Source organism: Pinus tabuliformis, chromosome 8 (genome assembly GCF_031772625.1).
Source record: "Pinus tabuliformis cultivar Carrire ecotype Pingquan chromosome 8, CPIR1, whole genome shotgun sequence".
NCBI lineage: Eukaryota > Viridiplantae > Streptophyta > Pinopsida > Pinales > Pinaceae > Pinus > Pinus tabuliformis.
In genome coordinates, this window is record NC_142294.1 from 1,338,387,089 (window position 1) to 1,338,407,282 (window position 20,194).

The following is a 20,194-nucleotide window of genomic DNA, read 5'->3' on the forward strand; positions in this document are numbered from 1 at the left end:
ATTTTCCTCTTCTTGGTCCCTTTTATGGTTATTATGGTGCTGGAGAGTAGGAAACAGAGGGGCCAAAATGAAGAGGGGGATGAAGAAGCTGGAGAAAGTCGAATTGATGAAAACCCCGGTGAGGAAGAGCTAGAGGAGGGTGAACATGACTCTCGAAAAACAAAACAAGACCAAACCCCATTGTGGAAATATGTTAACAAGGTTGAAACAGGGAGAGGGGTGGAACCACTAAATTTCATTGCCCCCATTGCAACAATGATTACACAGGTTCATACACCCATGCCAGAAAACACCTCTGCGGGAAAAGGCCATGGGATGGAGACAAACAAATAGGAATCAAAACTTGTCTAGCGGTGTCAGCATCGGATAGAGCCAAATACATAAGGGAAGAGGAGGAAGCCCAATACAAATAAAAAAATCAAGGGGTTTCTTTGAACCAAGCTCACAATCACAAGCACAAAGAACTCCTTCAGTATCCTCCCAAGGCAGTGGATATGGAAGCACAGGGTCATCATCTTTAAGGCGTAGAACCATATCAGATTTCCTTGGTGAGGGGTGTAGGAATGATGTGGATTCAAAGGTTTACAGGTTTCTCTATGCATGTGGGATACCATTCAATGTTCTTCGCTCACCTTATTGGCACGAAATGGTTTCTGCCATAAATGATGCGCCTAAAGGATACAAGAGCCCTGGGTATGACAAGGCAAGAACCGTTGGACTTGATCATGAAAAAGCAAAAATATCACATTCTTTGAATAGAATGACAAGTTCTTGGACTGACCATGGGGTGTCCATTGTATCTAATGGATGGACAAATGTAAAAGGCAAGCCATTGATAAATGTTCTTGCTGTGTCTGTTAGTGGTGCCATCTTTCTAACTGCACATGATTACTCAGACAAGTTCAGGACCGCTATCAACATTGTAGAAGCATTACTTGAAACAATTGACCGTATTGGGCCATACATTGTCATCCAAGTCATCACTGATAATGCTGCTAATTGTAAGGCAGCGGGAGCAATTATTGAGGATAAATACCCCAACATATTTTGGTCTAGATGTTTGGTTCACACATTGAACCTTCTGATGCATGATGTTGTCAAGAACAAAAATGCACAATACCAATGGATTGGTGATTTGTACAAGAAAGGCAAACAAATGATAAAATTTATTACAAATCATAGCAATACCCATGGCCTTTTCCGCAATCACTCGAGATTGGAGTTGTTGAAGATTGCGAAGACCAGATTTGGTAGCTATTACCTCACCTTCAGGTGCCTTTTGAAGGTAAGAGAGTCATTGGCTAGCATGGTATCAAGTCCACATTGGCAGGTATTAAAGGAAAGGGCTACAAATGCAGCTGACAGGGAAGGTTTTGAACTGGTGGATGAGGCCGCTCTTGATGGTCAGTTTTGGACAAGTGTGAGGCAAGTATTGGATTTCACCAAGCCCATTTATCACATGATTCGGTTTGCAGATACAGACAAACCAGTGATTGGCGAGGTGTATGAGTAAATGGATACCATGTTGGGGCAAATAAAAGATATTGTTCATAACAGAGATCCCAACTTGTACAAACAAATTCATGATTGTGTGTGTAAACGGTGGAATAGACTTAATCTTCCACTACATTGCTTGGCGTATATCCTTACGCCAAAATACTACTCTACATCTTGGTTGGGCCAACCTGCACCAGGGGGTGGGATTAGGACCAAACCCCATTTAGATCCAGAGGTAACTAGTGGATATTTGCAAGCATTAGAAAAGTTGATACCTGACAGGGAGGAATGTGCAGCTGTGCGCCTTGAAATAGGCAAATACTTCAGTGGCACTGGTTTGTATGGTAACTTCCATGCAATGGACGACAGAGATAGATTTGATTCTCTCACATGGTGGGAAACATATGGCGGCCACGGACTTTTGCCAAAATTGGCAAAAAAAGTTCTTTCACAGGTTGTAAATACTTCTTCTGCAGAGAGGTGTTGGAGCACCTACAACTACATACATAATGTGAAAAGAAACAGACTCAATGAAAACTGAGTAGAATGCTTGGTTATGTGCACTACAACTTGAGGTTGTTGAGTCATTACTGTGATCGGGCTTATGAGGATCCCACATATAAAATCTGGGACAATCATCCAGAGGATGACAATTGGGAGGATGGCATTGTACATTTTGAAGAACTAGAAGAGGAACTTATAAGGGATGAAGATGAAGCAGCTGCAGCAGCCATGCCACCTCCATCTCCACCATCTAGTAGCAGTGCTCGAGGTCCGAGTCTTGTTCCTTTGCTGTCGCCACCTCCATCTACACCCTCACGTGGAGGGCATGTGCCTTCTAGTTCTGGTCGTCGGTCTGTGCAGGAGACTCCTAGAAGACCACCACGACTTGCTTATACTCCTGGAGACATTCATGGCAAGGGCCACATGTAGATTTACAATTTACTTGTCTTTTCTAGTTTCTATTAGACTTTAGTTTTCAGTGTTGAGTTTTGAGTCCTTGACTCTTGACTCTTTCATATCATAATTTTATTTTTTGTAAACAATATATGACTGTGACAATGAAAATTTGAAGTTTGAAGTTGGCAATTATAACTCATTGGTAATGATTGTGAATTATGAATATGATGCTTCGTGAAAGACTAAAGTTGTTTCATTTCATTTCATTATTCATGTTTCATTTTATAACATTTCATTTCATGTTAACAGTTAGAAGTTAGGACTTAGAAATATCTAAGATATTACTTCTTGTAATGGTTAAACTTAGCTTGCAAGTACAACCTTGGTGATCAATGATGATAAATGTTATATATTGAATTTTCAATTTTGAAAGCTTGAAGTTGAAACTTTAAGATTGAATTTGATGAATCATGATTCACGAGACTCAATATGTTGTAGTTGTAATATGTATTTTACTAACTTGTGGACATGGTTGATGAAGATTATAATTTCTAGATGATTGATCATTGATGTGATATGGTTCAATGATCAATGATCAATCTATGTTTTTCTATGTTTTATATGTCTAATTCATCATTCTGCATGTTTTTGTTGACATATATGTATCAAAATTAAAAAATATAAAAACTATATATATTTTTAAAAAATCGCTCCAGGATTCGCTCCCAAACCGGGAGCTTCTGCAAATGGTGCTCCCGTTCCCGTTTTCGCTCCCGCTCCCCCCTTCCGCTCCCGCTCCCAAGTAACATAGAGAATAAACACCCGATTGCACAATGAAAAACATACCTTTTGGATTGGATTGCCCACCTCCAAGTAACATAGAGCATAAAGACCCGATTGCACAATGAAAAACATACCTTTTGGATTGGATTGTGTTGGCATTATGGCTAAAGTGTTGTCCTTGATGGCAACCCATTCAGGTGGTAGATCACAGTACTTCAAGTCAGCAGCAGAGATTGATGGTCAGCTATCAAATACTGAAGAAAATAAGGGGTACGCAGGTACACCTTGCATAAGGTGCGTACACGCAGGTCAGTATTACATAAAGTGCGTACATACCCGCAGTTATCCCGTTCAGGAGGTGCGTACCCCCAGTGCACACATTTCAAGGCAAAGAAATTCACATGTGGGGTTTTCTTATGTTTTACTCTTGGTATTTAGCCGACGGTATTGTGTTATTATGGTGTCAGCTCGTGGTATTGATCCATGATTTAAGGAAGAGCTTTCCTATATAAAGCAAAGGAGATCATTTGGCTTGGGTATGTTTTGGGTTGAATATCTTATGAGGGCGAGATCTGGTCTAGATCTAAACAAGGCGAATCTACTGATGGACCGAGATCTCTTCGGCGCATGTTCAGATCTGTAGATCTGACTGTCTGGGTTACTTCTGAAGTCTTGAAATCATCTATGCCCGGAGGTACGCAGGTGCAGTAAGAGAAAAGTGCGTACATACGCAGAAACGAAGCGTTTCAGGTGCGCCGGTACGCAGGCGCAGAAGGGTTCAGGTGCGCCGGTACGCAGGCACAGAAGAGCTTCAGGTGCGCCGGTACGCAGGCACAGAAGAGCTGCAGGTGCGCCGGTACGCAGGCGCAGAAGGGTTCAGGTGCGCCGGTACGCAGGCACAGAAGGGTTGCAGGTGCGTACATACGCAGGCAGTTCAATAGATTCAGAGTGAGGTACGCAGGCTAGCAGTTGAGCAGGGTGCGTCCGGGACGCAGGCTAGCAGTTGAGCAGGGTGCGTATTGTAAGCAGGCAAGCAGTTGAGCAGGGTGAGTACAGTAAGCAGGCCAGCAGTTGAGCAGGGTGCTTACGTAAGCAGGCAAGCAGTTGAGCAGGGTGCTTACTTCTCTTAAAATATTTGTTTATCATTGTTGTGTTCTGGGTTTGGTCCTATTATTGTTGATCTGGTTACTACAGTTGATTGGGTGATTCTCTTATACTTGATGATCAATTGATGCTTATGGATCCAGTTTGAAAATTTATGAAAAGTGGTCCTTGTAAGAAAAGAAGTAGGGGTTGTAGCTCCCTTCCAGGAGAGACTGGAAAACGAGAGACAGTTGTAGCTCTCTACAGGTTGCAGACTGCATACTGGTAAAGGACTGCACCAGTACAAAACCATTGTAAAAGGAGTTTCTAATTTGAAAAAAGATAGAGACATATTGCATCAGGTGGTTTTCACCCACATTGGGTTTCCACCTTACATCTTGTGTTCTTTGGTGTGACTATCTGTTTTCTTTTGTTCATGCTCATTATTTTATGGTACTGACATGCAAAAATAATTCAAAGAACAAATAAAGAAGATTTATTAAAAGAATTATATAATACTGATTCACCCCCCCTCTCAGTATTATTTCCAACAGATTGCCCACCTTCTAACATATGCCCTGGACAGATGGGTGACTGGACTTATGACTGATGTAGGGAGAAAAGATCAAATGGCACAATGTATCGACTACATCGGTGGCTATCAGGGGCTGCTAGCTGCTGGTTGAAGAGATATCTAGGAGAAAAATTTCTCCTATGGGGTCACCCACTTTTGGTGGGTAACGGTATCCATGAAAGGAATTAGTTTTCTTGTATCCTTTGACCTTAAGTCTTCTATACAAGAGAGTTTCTAGGGTTTCTAAAGTGAAGTGAATTATCTTCCACCCTCTCTATCCAAGGTCCTCTTATCTTGACCTCGCCCTAATTGACTGCATTGCCCGATTGATTAGAGGCACTGGTCTTGGTGTGTCGATCAACCTTAAATTTCCTCTTTTTAATTTAATTTATGGTAACTAGTGTTAGGGTTTGGTTAAAACTGCATTTTGTAGCAATTTTGCCCTATATGTTATAGTCCTTTAGGTAGGAATTGCATCTATTAACGTTTGAAAAATAAATATATCATTTTATGCATGTTTTACTTTTGATTTTAGGGCTGATGTCTTGGTTTCTTTTGCTGTTTTGTGCATTTTCAGCCATTAAAACTATTGGTTAACCTATCACTTGTTTACATCCTTGAATAGCCTCAAGCTGTTGTTGACCTAGGCTATTTTTATTGCTGTTCACTGCTTTGCATCCTGTAAATCTGCTTACCTATAAAATCGTAACTTACAACAGCATTCTTTATTTGATGGTGGCTAGTGGGAAATCTTACTTGAACATCTATAGATCATGTCTTTGCCTCCAAGGCCTTGCCAGTGATTTCTTCTATCTCATCAGCTCTGTCCATTCATGAACCTGTCTTTATTGAAAATTATTTGGGGTATTTAGTTGCGAGTCCCTTAGAAAGCTACTTGGCTTTGATTCCTAGGTCATCTAACCTTTAAATTTTGTCGGGGAAGCTTCCCTTGTGGAGATAATACCCAACCACAAAACAATAAGGGAGAAGCCACTGAGGTGATAGTGGTGGCTAATCCCATTTTTGCCCTAAGACCTAGAGCGCCTAGTGAGGCTTTGCACTAGGCTGCTAGAATTTGTGGTAGGATTTCCAATTTTGATTTCTGATCATTGAATTGTGAGGACAATTTGTAAGTTTCTAGAGAAAAGTTGCGGGGGACACGTTATTGGTGTAAAAATTTAGGGTGCATATATTCATAGAGACCATACTGGAGAGAGAAAAGTAAAAGAATTGACTTATTTTTAATTTTGTGACAACACATTTTCCTACACACTTACAGCATGTCCTATCATATTTTATAATCTCCGTAAAGTGCTAAGGTGATTATGAATACATGCAGCCTGATTTTTTTCCGCTGGCTAAATATTCTTGGATTGTTAATACTTAATACTCCAACTATTGGCTGGTTATTTGAGATTAGTAACTTGTAATTGAAGTTCTTTATATCTCTGAAAGTTAACACCTAACTTATATCAATTTGATTTTGGGTATGTTTATAAGCCACCAGTTAAGGAATTTTGCAGATCTCTGTGCACTTGTTTTATCCATACAAATACATCTCTTCTATTATCCAATAGCTTATTATCTTTAATTTTTTTTTTGTTATCATTTTTTGGGTTCATTTTTTACTAACGAACTTACAAGATTATCTATGATATGTAGGAGGTTCTTGTGATTCGTAAGATACATCCTTGCTTGCCTTCATTCAAGTCTGAATTTACTGCTTCAGTTCCATTGACACGTATAAGAGATATTGCCCACCGGAATGACATTCCTCATGATCTGAAGGTTGGTGATTATTATGTTTCTTTAGATCATTTTTTAATTGTCTTAGCTATGTGTTACTCGTCTGACTTGCATTTGCTCGCAGCAAGAAATCAAGCATACAATACAAAACAAACTCCATCGTAATGCGGGTCCAGAAGATTTGATTGCAACAGAGTTAATGCTTACAAGGGTCACTAGGAACCCTGGAGAATATAGTGAAGCATTTGTGGAGCAACTAAAGATATTCTATAATGAACTTAAAGATTTCTTCAATGCAGCAAGGTCATTACTAGCCTACAGTGTATTAATTTGATATACGGATGCTCTTTACGGCTGTTTTTGAGGATGAATACCATATCATCTGCACTGTTGTTTGATGCATCGAATAGGACATTCAGTCTGGATAATTTATGCAGTAAATACTTATCTTTCTAATTGCTGGAGGTTCCTGTCAGTCAAGATTTTGCCTATGACATTCAAACAAACATTCGATGGACCTTTCTGTCTTCCTTTCTCTTTTGTGCGAGCTTTGCTTATCTTCTTTTCTTCTTCTTTGTAAAAAATGCTACTTCAATAAACTAAAAATATAGTACAGAGGTGATATACAAACAGGCATGAGTCTACCTGAAGGACAACAGAGAGCCTTTATGTCAGACTGCACCTAAATTGCACAATCTCACACGTCTCTCCCATGGAGAGTCGGTCTAGCTTTAAACTGTACATCCAACTCATCAAATTGATGCCTCTAAATATAGAGATAGAGAACAAGGAACCACTAAAAACAGCCTCACATTGAAGTTTCCTCAAAGTAAAGTCTACCTAAAGGACAAGAGAAAGGTCTTTAGGTTAGATTGTGTTGAAGAATGTAACTAGTGTCGGTCTTCATAATTGTATTTAAGTCATGTATTTGTCAAAAGAAAGAAAAAAATATTTTATTATTAAATAAATTGACTTATCAAAGCATGGGTTTCATGCTTGGGTCAATTGTTTATAGGTCAAAGCCTCCATTGCAGGCTTCTAGTGTTTATGTCAAGTGTCCTTGTCCATGTCATAATGTAAAGAACCCTTCTTGGGTTTAATTTGTTAAGAAACAAATTTATTTTATCGTAAAACAAGTCTTCTAGACCTCCTCCACAAAGTCGGCCTCAAAGAAATGACAAGTCGGCCTCAACAAGGAAATTCAACCTCACAAACTCACTATATATTGGAGCAACTCAACTCATTTGGAAGCACATCTCTCACAAGTTCGAATTACAGTAGCTGGGAGCAGAAAAAGTGCGAAGTTCAAGAAGGAAGCTGGAATCAAAGTCTTTTTGTCTCTCTCTCTCTCTTTCTCATGTGCAACGGAATTCTGAAGTTGGGAAACTGCATCAAAGATGTAAAGCTACGTCGAACCTGTGAAGTTGCATCAAGGTCGAGGTTGTGAAGCTTCTAGGTTTGAGCTACTCAAGTTGCTAGATTGAAACTGTAGTCCTAAAGCTGGGGCGAAGTTCTGAAGTAGGGGCTCGAAATTCTGGGTTGAAGCTGTATTTGAGAAGCTGGCACTTGGTAACTTTGGAAGAGATTATCTATCAGAAGGAAGAGATGGCTTGGTGGAGGAGGAGGATCTTTTGGTCTAGGGTATAGATCTATCTTAATTTGAATCTACTGAACGAAGAGTTCTGATTGGACTTTCCCCTATAAAGGGGTTCTAGCCCTGGCTGAGTGACTACATCTGGTGTCCACGATCTTCATGTTTTTGCTTTGATGATTGCTTGATGAGAAAAATATAAGGCAAGAACATAAAGAAGCTAATAAGAACATAATAATATCACAAGTAATTATCAACATAAGAAAATCTTTCGACCTTTTCGATTGCCTAACATGGTATCAAAGCTAAGGTGAAGAAGGAAGAAAAAGACATGTTGAAGATCTATTGAAGAAAAGGAGATCAAGGAAAGGTAATTAAAGAGGATCATATAAAGGGATATGCCTACTATCTATAGGAACTATGTCAAGCTCAACGAAGGCAAAAAACAAACTAGAAGGAGCTTCTAACTATAGGGCCTAGAAAAAGATGATAGATCTTATTCTCGAAAAGAACAAAGTTTTGAATCTTGTTCAAGGAAAAATCAAGAAGCTTATAGATGAATCAAGTGAAGCAAATAAAGCAAAGTTCAGAGAAACAAAAATATTGGTTATGAACCAAATAGTGGATAGAGTTAAGAACAACCTAATTCCATACATATCCAACATAAATTCTTCTCAATGTATGAGGTTCTCAACAAATTATTCACCATCAAGAACATTGGTCAAATAACAAGCCTCAAGAATGAATTAAGGACTATTAAGATGACAAAAGACGATACTGTATCATCCTAATTTATAAGGATATCTAGGATTAGAGATGATCTCCAAGCGATAGATGAATTTGTACTAGAAAAAGAGATCGTAATCACTGCTTTTCTAGGACTACCAAAATCTTGGAGTGCTTTTCCTTCAGGACTTAACAGTTGGAAGGATACTCCATCATTTGAACAAATGTGGAATGCATGCAGTCAAGAAGAAGCTCGAGTATCGTTAGTAAACAACAAGGAGGATGAAGAAGAAAACACCTCTAATGCCTATTCTGCTCATCACAAGAAGAAGGGAACTTTCAAAAAGTTCAAAGGACAAAAGAAGAAAGTTGACCTATCCAAGATTGAATGTTACAATTGTCACAAGATGGGTCACTACAAAAATCAATGTCCGGAGAATCCAAAGAATAAGAAGAGAGATAGGGATCAAGCAAATGTTACCAATGAAGCTCCACCTAAGAAGAACAAAACTGAAGAATCAGAAGTCAAAGACTTATACTACTAAGTCCTTTCTCTCACATATCCCTCTTAGTCTTCGTTTTTAAGTTTTGAATTGTTTTCCTTTATTTTTTTTTATTTTTAAAATTTGTAGGTCTGACATGTCTTGGTAGAACATTTTTGAATTATTTTGATAGGTTGTAGGTATCCCTCAAAAGGATTAGGTTAAGAGGGAGCCTCCACCATGTTACCAAAGATATGTATTTTGTTCTTTGTTTCATCCCTTCATGTTTAGTTTCCTCCTTACATCAAGACTTGTTTATATTATATGCTAATAACCTTTTTCTTTATATTTTCCTTGATTAGGAAAGCTTGCTGAATGCTCAAGGGTTATGGAGGAGACTTCAAAGGATAGACTTGAAGCATGGTAGGTGTTCTATTGCAAAGGAAGCCCTTCAAGAATTAATGTCCTACAAGGTTTGTTAAGAAACAACTCAAGGTATGTTTTAGACTATAAGCTTTGTTATAAAGTTATCTACACGTAAAAGGTATATTCATTCTCTTTTGAAATTTTGCTTTACATTACTGACATCATTATGTCTAGGGTTTTGAATCTTAAAGATTCTTGTTAGGGTGATTAATCATTAGATTAAATCTACCCTCGATATACTATCATTTGATCATTCTTGTGTAACCCTAACCTTTAGGGTTCACTATAAAACCCTAGCCTCTTGTTCCTAAGTCTATGTTAATATTATGAAACACTAGTCTACTTAGGGTTGTTGATGAAATCTAGAAATCCTATTCTTTTGATGTTTAGGGTTTTGGTATTGTTATGATAGAAACCCTAGTTCTTTAAGGTTCACTGTTAATGTCTAAATTATGTATTGAATCCCTAGATCTTTAAGGTTTGGTGAATTAGGGTTTGTGAACAAAACCCTTGTAAGTAAGATTCTAGGAATGAAGCCCTAGGTGTATGTTCGATCAAAACCCTAGCCTGGAGAAAATTGTTGTATCCTAATTTTGATGTATTAATGTTTGTGTCTTGGGTTTACCTAGTAGATATGGATATTGATATGAGATGCTAGTACATAAAATCCTAGATATGTATATGTGAGTAAGCTGATGCTCATATTTTTAGTTTGTGAAATCTAGAGTTTGTAACAAACCCTAGTAGAATCTAACATGTAAATTATGAAAATTGTTAAAACCTTAGATGTATAGTAAGATTGTTACTTGATTGAATTGTTGATATCTAAGGCTTTGTGTCTCGAAGATGGAGTCTAAGGGTTTGTGACAAAACCCTAGCAAGAGGTTGAAGTTTAGTATGTGTCTCTTGCTGATTATGAACCTAACTAGGTTTAGGTATTTGATGTCTAAAGTATTTGATTGTTTTGATGCTTCCATTATATTGACATAATTTTGATATAGTTAACTTCATGCTTCTATATATGTATTTTGGTTGTACTTGCTATTCAAGTTTTTGCAGGTACATAATTTTCAAGATGGTGAAGATGCTCGTATGGTGTTAATAACTAATAAGCATGATGAAGGAAGTTATATGAATGATGATAATCAGGATGAACTTGATGCCATAAGAAGGAATAAAGCCGTGAAAGGTTCTCTGATGTTATAGAAAAAAGAAGAGGTTGATCTCCCTAAGTTGAGAGGGAGCCTAGAAAAAGTATATCTCCTTGTTGAGAGGGAGGGCATATTATGACAATGAATACTTTGAAGTAAACAAAGTGCTATCGATAAATATTCATGAAGTTGCAAACAAAAGACTTGAGAAGATATGAGGATGTATTTAGTGCTGCAGAAGAAATGAAAGAAGAAGAAGCTTCCGACAAATTATATATGAATAACTTGATGATGAAAGCAACATCAGGATTATTGAGGACCCCAAAGGTTTGTGTTTACTTGTATATATATTTGAAAGTTTATCACTGATTGGGGTTGTGTTTGTACAGGTAAATCTCTCCACAAGAAGATTGAACACTTTGGAAGCATGTTTGGACAAATGGATATATCTGGTTTAGTTTATTAGGGAGAGATGAAGCATCTAATGGCAGATGCTTGGGAGGCCATCTGACCGACCTAAGTGTTGTTGTCTAGATCCTGAAGAGGGAGGGTGGCGTTGGTCATGGAGATCTGACCTTGGATATGCACCTAGATCCCTGGGTTGATGGTTAGCAAGTAAGCCTAATGGTACCTAGATTGGTTGAAAGCTTGAGTCCATCTTAGTCCCACTCGGATAGAACACCTTGGTCAGGTTTCTATTCCACAACACTGAGTGTGCTAGAACTCTCTGTAGTTCATTTTGGAGATATTTCATGTACCTCTATATATATGTAATTATAAATACCTCCCTAGTTAAGAGGCATTGTTGAAGAATGTAACAAGTGTTGGTCTTCATAATTGTGTTTAAGTCATGTATTTGTCAAAAGAAAGAAAATAATTTTTATTATTAAATAAATTGACTTATTAAAACATGGGTTTCATGCTTGGGTCAATTGTTTATAGGTCAAAGCCTCCATTTTAGGTTTCTAGTGTTTATGCCAAGTGTCCTTGTCCATGCCATAACCTAAAGAACCCTTTTTGGGATTTATTTGTTAAGAAACAAATTTATTTTATTGTAAAACCGGTCTTCTAGGCCTCCTTCACCAAGTCGGCCTCAAAGAAAGGACAAGTTGGGCTCAACGAGGAAGTCTGACCTCACAAACTCACTATATATTTGTAGCAACTCGACTAATTTGGAAGCACATCTCTCACAAGTTCGAATTACAGTAGCTGGGAGTAGAAATAGTGCGAAGTTCAATAAGGACGCTGGAATCAAAGTTTTTGGGTCTTTCTCTCTCTTTCTCATGTGTAACAAAATTCTGAAGCTGCATTGAAGATGGGAAACTACATTGAAGTCGTGAAGCTGCATCAAGGTCGAATTTGTGAAGTTGCTAGGCTAGAACTACTGAAGTTGCTAGATCAAAATTGTAGATCATCTATCAGAAGGAAGAGATGACTTGCTGGAGGAGGAAGGTATTTTGGTATAGGGTATTGGTCTATCTCAATTTGAGTCTACTAAAGGAAGAGTTCTGATTGGGTTTTACCCTATAAAGGGGTTTTAGCCTTGGTTGAGTGCCTACATATGGTGTCTATGATCTTCATGCTTTTGCTTTGATGATTGCTTAATGAGAAAAAGATGAACCAAGAACGTAAAGAAGCTAATAAGAACATGATAATATCACAAGTAATTAACAACATAAGAAAATCTTTCTGCCTTTTTGATTTTCTAATCGACTGTACCTCATCCACACAAACTCTCACATATATTCTAAGGAGAATGCCTCTAGCTTTAAACTGTACATCTAAGTCATCAAAAAAGATGTTTGTAGAGATAGAGAACATAGAACAACTAAAAGTATTCTCACAACAAAGTTTCTATGAAGTATACAATGCAACAACTCGAAGTATCTTGGAAGTGCAAAGGGCCAATGGAGTCAACATCACTTAATAGAGAAGATTTCTAAAAAATCTTACTACAAAGGAGATGATGCCAAGTGTCTCATACAAGGTCCCAACATTTTTTAGCACACTTTTAGCTCTAGAAGATGTGGTGAATAATTTCAACCCATCCAAAATGTAGGCATGTTGCATCTTCTAAGCATGACTGCCGTGATCATTCCTTAGAGGGAAAATCCTAGTAGATTAGCAGCCATGTAAACACCCTCAACTTTAGGAGAATTTGAAAGGCCACATTCTTTGGAGACAATTCACCCACTTCACTTTTTTACATGAGAGACCCCATACTTTAAACGTGACTTGGAAGTGTTACCCCTTGTTGACCACTACGTGTCAATGACCCATATTAGTACACCCCCTTTTTTCGCAAAAGGGATAGCGTCTGATCGATGTGTTCATGCCATCCAACTATCATCATCAGCCTGAGGATCATGTTATAATGTAAACCCATTCTGCATGTGTATAATGTAAATAATCTCAGCAAATCCGGGTCGTGTATGTAACTACCTAGGTAAACCTACTTTTCTGGTGACAATCTACATTCCGAGAGTTTTTTTGTCTCGCTGATCTATTCTCGGATGGTTAGCAGAGTTTTCCTTTAGCCTTACCCCAAAGCCGGAATGGATTTTGTCACTGGGATCTTAGGGGAGTCCTAGTGTTCTAGATCGAGTTTATGTAAAAGTGATTTGGGAATAATCTTAACTATTTGGTTAGGTTATTTTATTACAAATCACTTGATCTGCTAGATTATATTTGTGTCGCAGAACTGGGTAGTCTGTGAGGGTCTTTTGCAAATGGGTTTTCCCCCTTGAGATGTAAAAAATGTAAAATCAGGATGTAAAGTCTTTTGAAGGTTGGAAAAAAAAATATCCCCTCATAGGTTAATTAATTAAATTTTCTGGCCAAAATTAATTAAATCCTAAGTCAGAAATTTAATTAATTTTAGATCCTAGGTAAATTTAAATTCTCCGAAGGCAAAATTCGTCGGTCCTAAAAAATTAAATGTTAAGAGGTCCAGGGAGTAAGGCAAATTAATTATTTTGCTAAATTTTAAGCCTTTGGTCCCTGGGGTAAAGTCAAAGTAAAAAATTTGAGGAAATTAATTCAAAAGTTTAATTTTTGAATTAATTAAAATTCATTTAATTGAAAAATTCGAATTTCCTCAAGAATTTAAAATTTCGACAGATGAGATTAAAAGAAATTTTAATCCTCATCAACGGTCAAGATTGTTTTGACGAGGATCGCTCAAACTAGTCGTTGGAGGATTTATCTTTAAATAGGAGGTCATTTGTCAGTGAGTTCATCTGATCTTTTGATCGTGTACTAAGCGAAAAGCTCTCTTGTAATCTTTTTATGAGCAATAATGAAAGACTTCAAAAAAATCTAAAACATTTAAATTCATTTTAAAACATTTAAAAAATCTAAAATATTTAAAAAATATAAAAATCTAAAAAACTCTTAAAAAAAAATTAAAACATTAAATTTTTTCTAAAATCTTAAATTTTTGGTGACTTGAGAATTAAAAATGAAATAAATTAAGGGGTTTTTGCTTAAACATTAATTTTTTTTAATGTGGCCTATGGCCCATTAAAAATTCGATTTATTAACCCATTGATTTGTTTTACTTCTTCATATTTTGCCTAAGGAATGATTGAATTGCTTGGTGTTCCTGGTGTTAAGAGCAAAATCTAAAATTTTCATGATTCTTCTATGGTCAAGGTGCGATAAATGTATTAAATCATGTTGATTGTTGGAGAAAATTAATTAATTCTAGATCTGGGTTATTAGCAAAAATCATTTTAAATCTGGAATCTCTTGCATGATACAGTTTTGGGCATTTATATTGATTATTCATGATTGTCATTATTCGTCACATATTGGAAAATTGTTCTGGATAACTTGTTTTACTTAATCTACGGTTAATTGAACATAAAGGCATTGGTCTATAATTGTTTCTATCTTGTGGTCGTGTCTTGGTTACATTAGCGTTTAATCTATTCATCTGAATTAATCGAGATTCATTTAGATTCATCAGGTTGTCCATCATTAAAATCTCCTAGAGCCTGTGATCCACAGGCTTTCTCATCCATTTACCTTAGGGACTACCCCCCTTGACTTGCCTAGGAGAGAGTCTAAATGGAGTGAGTAAGGATCAAGAGTGACAACCCTTACTCTGAGCGTTGTCGCAGTGCCTAGACACTTTGTGCGACAACACCCCTCATATTGTATGAGAGGTAAACTTGCTTTTGTGTAGGCTGGTGTGATGATTGTAGCCTTCCAAAAGTTAAAATATTGGTGGAGGTTGTGATCTACGCTGTTTGAGAAATGAGACAAAATATTGACAATAGAAAACGTCACAAGTGCATAAAAGAAATAATGTAGAGGAAAATATATTATGAAAAGAGCTTAATTATTTTTATTAATTGGTAAAAGTGTCACGAGACTACATCACAAGAAACTTCGTAACTTTTACGATGGTGAAGGGGTGAAGGCCCATATTTATATTACTTATAGGTACCTTTCCACCTATGGTCATGCACTTCCGTTATGAATAAATACCACGGGTTACAAAAAACATGGGTGAATACCATAAGTCGCTATGGTAAAAACTAATGAATAGTTGTATATTGTAAAAGCTTATTGTGCAATTAGATTTTTATTTTGTTTTCATCTACCTTTCAAATACCATGGGTGGATACTATGGTTTACCAAACTATGGGCTTGTAAACCACCAACAATCGAAAACAACTATTAACCATGGTGATTCATCAACATCCATTTGGATAAATTCTCCCCCCTTCGGAGGCAATAATCTCCATTGTATCAAGTTCCCTCATTAGATGGGGAAACTTCTACTGAATTTGGCTCTTAGTGAGCCACTTGCCTTGGCGAAGAAGTTGCCTTACTTTGACAATTGGTAGAGTTGTATATTTTGGTGGTGTATATCCTTCGTCTTGGTGTTCATGATTTGATCCACTGTAGCTTGAATCTTGTGTGGAACCTGAGGTTGGTCGCTTTTTGCAGGACATAATGAAGCTATTGTTGAGATGTTGGGTCTGTTCAACTATTTTGGCTACTTGATTTGTTTTGTCCTGAGCACACAAGGATTTTGTTAGTGAAGATGCAATCAAAAGAGTGACATCCATGGGGGCTGCTAGATGGAAGCTCGAACAAGTCTGAAAATAGTTGTGGCCAATAGAGTTGTGGAGAGCTTTGTTATAACAATGTTGAGCATATGGAAGGATGCGATCCCATGCATGTGGATGTTTGAGTCGGAAGTGTAGAGTCACCCTTGTAGATGAGGTGAATATGTCTTTGGACCCTTTTACAAGCTTGTCCACATGTTTATGTTTTGTAGAGAGATCTTGCATCGAAGCTGTGGTGGTTGTGGTGACCTTTTGTTCTCCTTCTAGCTGAACCATGAAGAGGACAAACTTGGAAGTATGAAAGACTACTTTTTGGCATTGTTTTTCCAATATTAATAAATTTTCTATAGTTGAAACTACCTTTGGTATCCTATAGAGCTGATCTCCTAGAGTAGCAATGACACTACATGGACAGGATAGCATGACATTTCCACATATAAGGTTGTATTAAATGAACATTACAAACTTCAAGTGGGGAACATCACACAATACATCATCTTTGAAGGGCTTGTTGCTGTAGTAATATTGTTGGTTGACACAAATGTCTTGTCCATGGCTCAACCAGCTAATGTTTTATGGTTTGGGGTGTGGCATTGTCGTCAACTTCAATCTCTTGATGATCATGGATGAGATTAGGTTGTTTTGTTTCCCACTGTCAACAATGAAATGCAATGTAGTCCCCTTCACCCACATCTGTGAATAAAAGAGGTGCTCGCCCTCCTTAGGCTTCTCTGACTCTTTTGGTTAGATCTTCATATTTGCGATGATAACATTGGATTCTACATTGATGATCATCTTTTCTATATCTTGTTTTGAATCAGAATATGAGCTAGAGTATGCTTGTTTCTCTTTAAGCTCAACCAACAATGATTGTTTGAAGCTGCATTCATTAGTGTTGTGCTAGTGGGCTTTGTGGAACTCACGCCACTTTTCGGTGTCTTCCTTCGACTTCCCATTACCCTTCTTTTCTAGTGATTTGGATTGGTTATCTTGAGGTTCGCTCTCCTTGCTTTGTCACTTGTTTTGATGTTCTATGTTACAATCACTTAACACCATAACTTCTTTATGGGGCAAAATAAGTTAAGTAATTGTAGATAGAACATAAACCATATAAACCATATGCAAAATGGAAGACAATCAAGAACTCAATGAGATACAGAGAAGTTAGGTCAATGACAAGGGAAAACCCACAAGGGGAAAACGTAACTGGATTCTTCTCTTATTAGAAATCAATTGTTCAACACAGATACAAAGTACATTGAGAGAGTGAAGAAGTTCACCCAATTCTGAAGAAGATCTCTGATAACAGTGGTTGATGGAAACATTGAATCACTTTGGTTCTCCAAGATTTGCTCTTGCTCTTCAAGACACTCTCTTTCTCTCTCTCTCAATCTTCCTCTAGATTCTCCAACTCTCTCTTTCTCAATTTCAAACTCTCCTTTCACAAGCACATGTGTGTATAAAGTGAGGATGAGAGGCACAAATATATAGGAAGAGCAAGGAGGTCAAATTCATGAGGGAGTAACTCCTATGCCTTGATGAGGAATTACATATGCCATAAACGATAGGAGTGTAACTCATGCATTTATGAGAGAAGTGTAACTTATGCACTAAAGAGGTGTAAGAGGAATCTTTTATGACGAGTCATTAAAGTGTGTAAGAGAGCGTAAGATGTGCATAAGAGCATTAAAGAGAGGAATGAATCCATTAAGAGAGAGAGAGTAACATATGCATTAATTGTGGGGAGTTATATATGATATGATTGAGAGACTTGAAATTCTTTTCAATAATAATATAATAATATCATAAAGAGGATAATAGTAATTATAATAATAATATTGATGATTAAATTAAAAATTAAACAATTGAGATTGATTAAGGACAAGTTAAGTGATTTTCCATTATATATATGATTACGAATTGATGGAAGGTGATTTACTATTTTTGGAAAGTCATGGTTGCAAAGATAGACATGACTTTCTATTTTTAGAAAGTCGCTTTCGAAAGCTTAGAAATTCATCCCATAGCTGCCAATTTTCAACACTCCCTCTCAGCTAGGGAGAAATTTCTTTCTGATACAAGGATCTCTATTATCTCTGCTTTGGAACAATGATGTTATAATCTAATGAAGAATCATCATCACAGGGGAGATACGTCCATCACCCTATACACCCTTGGGGAGATCCACTTGTCAACACATGACAAGGATCTCGCTCATCCAAGGCTCATCACTGCTTGGGGGGATCCACTTGTCAACACATGACAAGGATCTCGCTCATCCAAGGCTCATCGTTGCTTGGGGGAATCCACTTGTCAACACATGACAAGGATCTTGCACATCCAATGCTCATCACTGCTTGGGAGGATCCACTTGTCCACACATGACAAGGATCTCAGTCATCCAAGGCTCATCACTGCTTGGGGGGATCCACTTGTCAACACATGACAAGGATCTCACACATCCAAGGTTCATCACTGCGTGGGGGGATCCACTTATCAACATTTGACAAGGATCTCGCTCATCCAAGGCTCATCACTGCTTGGGGGGGTCCACTTGTCAACACATGACAAGGATCTCGCACATCCAAGGCTTATCATCCATGAATACCCTCTTTGGGAAGGGTCACATCTTCAATCCAAGTTGCTCTTTGAAAACCAAGAACTTTCCCTCTGACAAGGGCTTGGTAAGAATGCCGGTGATCTGGTCATCGATCGAGTCTTACTGCTCCTCTTTGCACCATATCTCGGATATAGTGATATTTGATCTCAATGTGTTTGGACTTGTCATGGAACACAGGATTTTCAACAAGTCAAATCCCACTCTTATTGTCACAGTAAATTACTGTAGTATCCAATACTTTCTCAAACAACTCTCCAAAGAGCTTCCTTAGCCATACTGCCTCATAGCTAGCCATGCTAGCAGCAATGTATTTTGCTTCAGCCGTGCTAAGGGCAACAAACTTTTGCTTTCTGCTCATCCAAGATATCATGGTAGATCCTAAGCTGAAGCAACACCCTGATGTGCTCTTTCTGTCAGTAGAGTTACCAACCCAATCAACATCAGAGTATCCATGTAGCCTTACATCTTCGACAATATATCTCAATCCAAGATTGATGGTCCCATGCAGGTACCTCAACACATGCTTTGCAACAACCTAGTGTGCATGAGCAGGCTTAATCATGTATTGACTGCAAAGCATATATCTAGTCTATTGTTCACTAAGAACATCAATGCCCCAATCAGTTGATGGTACTTAGAAGGATTAGCTAAATCAGGTCCTGTTTTACCGCAAAGCTTCTTGAAATTCATTTCCATTGGCGTATTCATGGACTTACACTCAATCATGCCAAAGCTTTCTAGAAGTTTGAAAAAATATTTTCTTTGAGAAAGGAAAATCTCACCAGATTTCTGCCATACCTCCAGGCTCAGAAGTAGTGCATCAAACCAAGATCTTTCATTTCAAATTCAGAAGTTAACTCCCTCTTACACTGGAGAACAAGAGGTTCACTATCAGTCAGAAATAAATCATCAACATACAATACCAAAATTGAAGGCATACCTCGGACTGTAAAACCAAGCTTCATCAAGAAGCTATCTATGTGAGTGTACCAAGCTACTGGAGCTTGCTTCAAACCATAGAGGGCTTTCTTCAGCCTACACACGTGAGTTTTTGGTTTATGTACTTCAAAGCCTTGTGGTTTCTCCACACATACTTATTATTTAAGAAGCCATGCAAGAAAGCAGTCTTCACATCCATTTGGTGAAGAGACCATCCTTAGCTAGTAGTTAGAGCTACAATAAATCGGATGGTGGTGTAACGGGCAACAAGTTCAAATTTTTTGTCATAGTTTATTCCCTCTTTCTGAGAGAAACCTCTAGCCACAAATCTAGCTTTATATTTTTCAATACCGCCATCAACACCATGTTTAATTTTATACTGGCATTTAGAAGATACAACATATTTACCTTGGGGTCTTGGAACTACTTGGGTCTTTACAACTTCTTCAAAAGTGCCCGGTTCAACTTGAATAATGTTGATCCTTGGAACCAACAAGGTTTCTTGCTTTCTCTGAAAGTATCTTTGGGGGCAACATGTTTATCAACATCTTGAAGAGTGTCATGAAGCCATAAAGGTCTCCTTTTAGAAGGAGGA

At 37.7% G+C, this 20,194-nt stretch overlaps 1 protein-coding gene across 2 annotated transcripts in view; it reads left to right on the forward strand.

The window, feature by feature from the left end:
- The window catches only part of PWD (chloroplastidic phosphoglucan, water dikinase (ATGWD3)), a 327,315-nt gene that overhangs the window by 84,226 nt on the left and 222,895 nt on the right, over positions 1–20,194 (forward strand). For both annotated transcript variants that reach the window (XM_089373693.1, XM_089373694.1), the window contains exons 5-6: positions 6,500–6,625; positions 6,708–6,886. In XM_089373693.1, coding sequence (XP_089229819.1) covers positions 6,500–6,625; positions 6,708–6,886 — 305 coding nt within the window. The remainder of the gene's footprint in view (positions 1–6,499; positions 6,626–6,707; positions 6,887–20,194) is intronic.